Raw genomic sequence first — 8,240 nt, 5'->3', positions numbered from 1 at the left:
GATAGTGCTCTTTGGGAGCCAACTGTCCATCCCTGGTCCCATGTTACTGCGGCTCCATAGATCACATCCCACGATTAACGGTGATTGAAACATAAATGTTCTCCCTGTCATTGCCGCCCTCCCTGACCCATCATGGCGGTTACGGCGGTTGATGGCGGGCGGGAATTTCGGGAACTACAACTCCCAGCGGCCCCCGCGGCACCACTCGACGCCTGCGCAGTGTCTGCGCCCTCTGATCCCGGATGTGTGAGGGGACACGTTGGAGACCAGAGGAAGGAGCTGAGTAAGTCAGAGTGGGAGTGGGGTAGTGATATAGTGATAGAGAAAGAAGGAAGGAAGGAAGGAAGGATGGAAAGAAAGAAAAAAAAAGATATGTGATAGAGAGAGTGTGTGAAATAGATAGAAGTAGTGATAGAGAGAGAATGAGAATGTGGTAGTGATAGAGAGTGTGAAATAGAGACAGACAGATATAGCCATAGACAGACGGGGGGAGATGTAGAGAATGTGGCAGAAATACAGAGGAAGGTGGGGCGAGGGATAGGGATAGGGATGTCTGACTGAGGGAGTGCTGCACTATTTGAGAGGAATCTGTATCCCACCTGTCTGAGGAGGAAGGGGGGGCGGGGCGTCTGTATCCCACCTGTCTGAGAATGGAGGGAGGGGGGGGCGTCTGTATCCCACCTGTCTGAGAATGGAGGGAGGGGCGTCTGTATCCCACCTGTCCGAGAATGGAGGGAGGGGGGGCGTCTGTATCCCACCTGTCCGAGAATGGAGGGAGGGGGGGCGTCTGTATCCCACCTGTCTGAGAATGGAGGGAGGGGCGTCTGTATCCCACCTGTCCGAGAATGGAGGGAGGGGGGGCGTCTGTATCCCACCTGTCCGAGAATGGAGGGAGGGGGGGCGTCTGTATCCCACCTGTCCGAGAATGGAGGGAGGGGGGGTGTCTGTATCCCACCTGTCCGAGGATGGAGGGAGGGGGGGCGTCTGTATCCCACCTGTCCGAGGATGGAGGGAGGGAGGGGGGGCGTCTGTATCCCACCTGTCCGAGAATGGAGGGAGGGAGGGAGGGAGGGGGAGCATCTGTATCCCACCTGTCCGAGAATGGAGGGAGGGGGGGCGTCTGTATCCCACCTGTCTGAGAATGGAGGGAGGGGCGTCTGTATCCCACCTGTCTGAGAATGGAGGGAGGGGCGTCTGTATCCCACCTGTCTGAGAATGGAGGGAGGGGCGTCTGTATCCCACCTGTCTGAGAATGGAGGGAGGGGCGTCTGTATCCCACCTGTCCGAGGATGGAGGGAGGGGGGGCGTCTGTATCCCACCTGTCTGAGAATGGAGGGAGGGAGGGGCGTCTGTATCCCACCTGTCCGAGAATGGAGGGAGGGAGGGGGGGCGTCTGTATCCCACCTGTCCGAGAATGGAGGGAGGGGGGGGCGTCTGTATCCCACCTGTCTGAGAATGGAGGGAGGGGCGTCTGTATCCCACCTGTCTGAGAATGGAGGGAGGGGCGTCTGTATCCCACCTGTCTGAGAATGGAGGGAGGGGCGTCTGTATCCCACCTGTCTGAGAATGGAGGGAGGGGCGTCTGTATCCCACCTGTCTGAGAATGGAGGGAGGGGCGTCTGTATCCCACCTGTCCGAGAATGGAGGGAGGGAGGGGGGGCGTCTGTATCCCACCTGTCCGAGAATGTGGGAGGCGTCTGTATCCCACCTGTCTGAGAATGGAGGTAGGGGCGTCTGTATCCCACCTGTCCGAGAATGGAGGGAGGGGGGGGGTCTGTATCCCACCTATCCGAGAATGGGGGGGGGCGTCTGTATCCCACCTGTCCGAGAATGGAGGGAGGGGGGCCGTCTGTATCCCACCTGTTCGAGAATGGAGGGGGGGGGGGGTCTGTATCCCACCTATCCGAGAATGGGGGGGGCGTCTGTATCCCACCTGTCCGAGAATGGAGGGAGGGGGGGCGTCTGTATCCCACCTGTTCGAGAATGGAGGGAGGGGGGGCGTCTGTATCCCACCTGTCCGAGAATGGAGGGAGGGGGGGCGTCTGTATCCCACCTGTCCGAGAATGGAGGGAGGGGGGGGCGTCTGTATCCCACCTGTCCGAGGATGGAGGGAGGGGGGAGGCGTCTGTATCCCACCTGTCCGAGGATGGAGGGGCGGCGTCTGTATCCCACCTGTCCGAGGATGGAGGGAGGGGGGGGCGTCTGTATCCCACCTGTTCGAGAATGGAGGGAGGGGGGGTGTCTGTATCCCACCTGTCTGAGAATGGAGGGAGGGGTGTCTGTATCCCACCTGTCTGAGAATGGAGGGAGGGGTGTCTGTATCCCACCTGTCTGAGAATGGAGGGAGGGGCGTCTGTATCCCACCTGTCTGAGAATGGAGGGAGGGGCGTCTGTATCCCACCTGTCCGAGGATGGAGGGAGGGGGGGCGTCTGTATCCCACCTGTCCGAGAATGGAGGGGGGGGGGCGTCTGTATCCCACCTGTCTGAGAATGGAGGGAGGGGCGTCTGTATCCCACCTGTCTGAGAATGGAGGGAGGGGCGTCTGTATCCCACCTGTCTGAGAATGGAGGGAGGGGCGTCTGTATCCCACCTGTCTGAGAATGGAGGGAGGGGCGTCTGTATCCCACCTGTCTGAGAATGGAGGGAGGGGCGTCTGTATCCCACCTGTCCGAGAATGGAGGGAGGGAGGGGGGGCGTCTGTATCCCACCTGTCCGAGAATGTGGGAGGCGTCTGTATCCCACCTGTCTGAGAATGGAGGTAGGGGCGTCTGTATCCCACCTGTCCGAGAATGGAGGGAGGGGGGGAGGTCTGTATCCCACCTATCCGAGAATGGGGGGGGGGCGTCTGTATCCCACCTGTCCGAGAATGGAGGGAGGGGGGGCGTCTGTATCCCACCTGTTCGAGAATGGAGGGGGGGGGAGGTCTGTATCCCACCTATCCGAGAATGGGGGGGGCGTCTGTATCCCACCTGTCCGAGAATGGAGGGAGGGGGGGCGTCTGTATCCCACCTGTCCGAGAATGGAGGGAGGGGGGGCGTCTGTATCCCACCTGTCCGAGAATGGAGGGAGGGGGGGGCGTCTGTATCCCACCTGTCCGAGGATGGAGGGAGGGGGGAGGCGTCTGTATCCCACCTGTCCGAGGATGGAGGGGCGGCGTCTGTATCCCACCTGTCCGAGGATGGAGGGAGGGGGGGCGTCTGTATCCCACCTGTCCGAGGATGGAGGGAGGGGGGGCGTCTGTATCCCACCTGTCCGAGGATGGAGGGGCGGGGTCTGTATCCCACCTGTCCGAGGATGGAGGGAGGGGGGGCGTCTGTTTCCCACCTGTCCGAGGATGGAGGGGCGTCGTCTGTATCCCACCTGTCCGAGGATGGAGGGGAGGGGAGGGGAGGTGTGGGGGGGGGGGCGCATCTGTATCCCACCTGTCCGAGGATGGGGGAGGGGGGGCGTCTGTATCCCACCTGTCCGAGGATGGAGGGAGGGGGGGGGGCATCTGTATCCCATCTGACCAAGGGGGGAGGGAGGGTGGGGCGTCTGTGTCCCACCTGTCTGAGGAGGAAAGGGAGGGAGGCGTCTGTATCCCACCTGTCCGAGGATGGAGGGAGGGGGGGCGTTTGTATCCCATCTGTCCGAGGGGGGGGGGGGGGTGTCTGTATCCCACCTGTCTGAGGAGGAAGGGGAGGGGGGTGTCTGTGTCTCACCTGTCTGAGGAGGAAGGGGAGGGGGGGGTGTCTGTATCTCACCTGTCCGAGGATGGGGGGGGGTGGGGGCGTCTGTATCCCCCCTGTCCGAGGGGAGAGGGGGGGCGTCTGTATCCCACCTGTCCGAGGAGGGGAGGAAGGGGCGCCTGTATCCCACCTGTCCGGGTGGGGTGGAATGTCTGTATCCCACCTGTCTGAGGAGGGAAGGGGCGGGGGGCGTCTGTATCCCACCTGTCTGGGGGTGGGGGGGGGGGGCGTCTGTATCCCACCTGTCCGAAGATGGGGGGGGGCGTCTGTATCCCACCTGTCCGAGGATGGGGGGGGGCGCCTGTCTCCCACCTGTCCGAGGATGGGGGGGCGTCTGTATCCCTCTTGTCCGACGAGGGGGGGGTGTCTGTATCCCACCCGTCTGAGGAGGGAGGGGTCTGTATCCCACCTGTCCGTGGGGGAGGGTTGGGGAGGTTCTGTATCCTACCTCTCCAAGGAACGTGTATTTTGCCTGAGGTAGGGGTCTGTGTTTCACCTGTCGATGGGATTGTATCTTTTGTGAGGCCTTTATTAAAATCTTAGACATGCTGCACAGAAACAGACCCTTGGGTCCAACTTGTCCATGCCAACCAGATAGCCTAAATGAATCGTCCCATTTGCCAAAATTTAGCCGATATCCCTCTAAACCCTTCTTATTCATATACCGATCCAGGTGCCTTTTAAATGTTGTAATCGTACCAGCGTCCACCATGTCTCCTGGCAGCGCATTCCATACACTCACCATCCAATGCTTGAAAAAGATGCTCCTTGGATCCTTTTTAAATCCTTCCCCTCTCACCTTAAACCTATGCCCTCTAGCTTTGGACTTTCCTACGGAATTGACCTTGCTTATTCACCCTATCAATGCCCCTCAACATTTAATGAACTACTATATGGTCACTCCTCAATCTTCTACACTCCAGGGAAAATAACCCAGTCTATTCAGCCTCTTCCTATAGCTCAAACCCTCCAACCCTGGCAACATCCTTATAAATCTTTTCTGAACCGTGTCAAGTTTTACAACTTTCTGCCCTTTGGTATAAGTATGACTATTTTTCCCTGTTGGGGGTAGAAAATGGGTGTGACTTGCTGTTCTGATTAACATTTATCCTCCAGTGAACAGCATGAAAATAAATTCTGATTGTCACATTGCTGCATAAAGGTTGCCTGCCACTGTTCTGCTGCTTGTGTTACAATCTCAGGTGCTATTAACACCAGACAAATCCTGGCCTAATAGACTGTAGCTGTATCTCTGTTGATTCTGGAGATTAGTTACTAAACACATGAATAAAGTAAAAGCATGAACAGTGTTACACTAGACATAAGGTTGAAAATATTTCATCACAAACACCAGAAAATTATCCAGACTCTCATTATCTCTGTCACCCAACAAAATCTTGACAACACGAAAACCTGTGGAGTTCCTGCCTCAGGCAACTGTCTGTGTGGAGTTTGCACATTCGATCCGTGTCTACGTGGGTTTCTTCCGGGTGCTCCGGTTTCCTCCCGCAGTTCAAAAATGTGTAGGTTAGGTGAATTGGCCATGCTAAATAGCCCATAGTGTTAGGTGAAGGGGTAAATGTAGAGGAATGGGTCTGAGTGGATTGCTCTTCGGAGGGTCGGAGTGGACTTGTTGGGCCGAAGGGCCTGTTTCCACACTGTAAGTAATCTAATCTAATCTAATCAGTTACCGTGACCTCCAGACTGAGACTTCTTGTTCAGGCCAGCACAGCTGCAACCAGTGAACTTCTGCACATTCTCAAAATGCTTTTACATCAGCTGATATCTCTTTCCCGTAAAGACCTAAAAAAACTTAAAAGTAAACTCACTGTTACTTTAACTTCAGAGGAAACACAAGTTCCGTCAGCTCAGTTCCCCGCAGTTTTGTGGGATTTCTCACTGGAGAGCTTAACAGTCCTGCCTCCACAATCTGGCACATACATATACACCGACTGTATGTATGCATATACACTGACTGACTCCCGTCTGGGTATCTCTGTGTCTCTCTGAAGAGCCATAGCAGAGTTTTCTACCTTTTCTGAACATACTAAATTGTTAAAGCCCATCCCTTCTCAGGTTGTTAAAAATTTTTAAAGATGTAAAAATTACTAAGAAGTTAAAAATGCATGTAAGGCCACCAAACATCCTGACACCAAGCCCACAAGAATAACCATTTTTTTTACAAAAACCAGGTCACTTCCTTCTTAACACTAAATAACAATTAACGTTATGCATTATTCCTGACACTAATTCAAATTATGACTAAACTTTGCCAGTAAAGGTACCTAGGGTGTGCTGAGGTGTTATAGCCACGCACTGTCCTGGGTGGTGAATGTGTTCTAAGTGCAACTGAGATCAGGCCGTCTGTTTCTGAAATTACAGAAATGGCAGATGGGGAAAGGATGGGAATGAAAAGCAAGAGGATCCTGGTGACCGGAGGCTCAGGTTTGGTTGGTAAAGCCATTGAGCAGCTGGTGACAGAGGGCGAGGGACAAGCAGACGAGGAGTGGATCTTCCTGTCTTCAAAGGATGCGGATTTAACGTGAGTGCATGTCACAGGGCGTGCTGATGATATCGGTCTGCAATCATTCATTTTCTTATCCCTACAATGTGGAAGCAGGCCATTTGGTCCATCAGGTCCACACCAACCCTCTGAAGGGCATCCCACACAGACCCACCCTTCTGTTCCTGCAATCCAGCATTTCCCATGGCTAATTCACCTATCCTGCACATCTTTAGACTCTTCTTTGTTCCCCTCCCACCAGCTCTTTATATTACCTCTCATCATTTCATTTCTCCCTACTGGAGGACAGTTCATGCTTAGGCAGCCTTTTAAATTAATTTAAGAGATGTGAGCATTAGGGACATCACTACCATCTGGAAGGACAAGGGCAGCAGATACATGGGAACACCAGCACCTTCAAGATCCCCTTTAAGTCACTCACCGTCCTGACTTGGAAATATATCGCTGTTCCTTCAGTGTCACTGGAACAAAATCCCTCCTTAACTACGCTAAATGGACTGCAGTGGTTCAAGAAGGCAGCTCTTGAGAGCAACTAGCGACTGGCAATAAATGCTGGGCGCAGCCACTGACACCCATGTCCTATGAAGAAAATCCAGGAATGGTGGGATTCATTCTAGACATGTAAAGTCTTTTGTCTTTCCCTCAGAAATGCTGCAGAAACCAGTGCATTGTTCGCTAAATACCAGCCCACACACGTCATTCACCTGGCAGCCATGGTGGGTGGACTCTTCCGGAACATGAAATACAACCTGGATTTCTGGGTAAGTGGCAGTTTGTTCCAGCACTGTGTCTGACCAATGCAGTCGGGAGTGAGAGGAACATACAATCCCCTGGGCATGAGTTATTTTTTGGCTCCAGCTGTTAGGAAGGATGTGAAAGCTTCAGAGAAGGTGGAGAATGTATTGATTAGAGTTCCAACTTCCAGGAGTAAAGCACTATCATTCCTGGGAAAACTAGAGAGGCGGAGGCTGTTCCCCTTGGCCTCAAGAGAAGGCGAAGGAGAGATTTAATAGAGGTGTTTAAAATTAGAAGGGGTTTGATAGAAACCATTTCACTTTATTGACACGAACTATGCAGATAAGTTTCAGAGGTAAAAACAATGACTGCAGATGCTGGAAACCAGATTCTGGATTAGTGGTGCTGGAAGAGCACAGCAGTTCAGGCAGCATCCAAAGAGCTTCAAAATCGACATTTCGGGTAAAAGCCCTTCAGGAATAAAAGCAGTGAGCCTGAAGCGTGGAGAGATAAGCTAGAGGAGGGTGGGGATGGGGAGAAAGTAGCATAGAGTACAATGGGTGAGTGGGGAAGGGGATGAAGGTGATAGGTCAGGGAGGAGAGGGTGGAGTGGATAGGTGGAAAAGGAGATAGGTAGGTCGGACAAGTCATGGGGACAGTGCTGAGCTGGAAGTTTAGAACTAGGGTGAGGTGAGGGAAGGGGAAATGAGGAAACTGTTGAAGTCCACATTGATGCCCTGGGGTTGAAGTGTTCTGAGGCGGAAGATGAGGCGTTCTTCCTCCAGGCGTCTGGTGGTGAGGGAGCGGCGGTGAAGGAGGCCCAGGACCTCCATGTCCTCGGCAGAGTGGGAGGGGGAGTTGAAATGTTGGGCCACAGGGCGGTGTGGTTGATTGGTGCGGGTGTCCCGGAGATGTTCCCTAAAGCGCTCTGCTAGGAGGCCCCCAGTCTCCCCAATGTCGAGGAGACCGCATCGGGAGCAACGGATACAATAAATGATATTAGTGGATGTGAAAGTAAAACTTTGATGGATGTGGAAGGCTCCTTTAGGGCCTTGGATAGAGGTGAGGGAGGAGGTGTGGGTGCAGGTTTTACAGTTCCTGCGGTGGCAGGGGAAAGTGGCAGGATGGGAGGGTGGGTTGTAGGGGGGCGTGGACCTGACCAGGTAGTCACGGAGGGAACGGTCTTTGCGGAAGGCGAAAAGGGTGGGGAGGGAAATATATTCCTGGTGGTGGAGTCTGTTTGGAGGTGGTG

At 54.3% G+C, this 8,240-nt stretch overlaps 1 protein-coding gene across 5 annotated transcripts in view; it reads left to right on the top strand.

The window, feature by feature from the left end:
• The first annotated feature begins 252 nt into the window (after positions 1 to 252).
• Positions 253 to 8,240, top strand: part of LOC122550176 (GDP-L-fucose synthase) — a 33,530-nt gene continuing 25,542 nt past the window's right edge. For 4 of the 5 annotated variants that reach the window (XM_043690876.2, XM_043690874.2, XM_043690875.2 and 1 more), the window contains exons 1-3: positions 253 to 283; positions 6,112 to 6,271; positions 6,900 to 7,014. In XM_043690876.2, the coding sequence (XP_043546811.1) occupies positions 6,114 to 6,271; positions 6,900 to 7,014 (273 nt within the window). In that variant the 5' untranslated portion in view covers positions 253 to 283; positions 6,112 to 6,113. Of the gene's footprint in view, positions 284 to 4,247; positions 5,390 to 6,111; positions 6,272 to 6,899; positions 7,015 to 8,240 lie in introns of those variants that run through there. The other variant, XM_087987639.1, reaches the window with a different exon arrangement.

This window comes from Chiloscyllium plagiosum, unplaced genomic scaffold (assembly GCF_037043375.1).
Source record: "Chiloscyllium plagiosum isolate Xiang-an unplaced genomic scaffold, Cpla_swu_hap1 HiC_scaffold_5, whole genome shotgun sequence".
In the NCBI taxonomy this organism is placed as follows: Eukaryota; Metazoa; Chordata; class Chondrichthyes; order Orectolobiformes; family Hemiscylliidae; genus Chiloscyllium; species Chiloscyllium plagiosum.
This window is presented reverse-complemented; position numbering and strand designations above follow the sequence as displayed.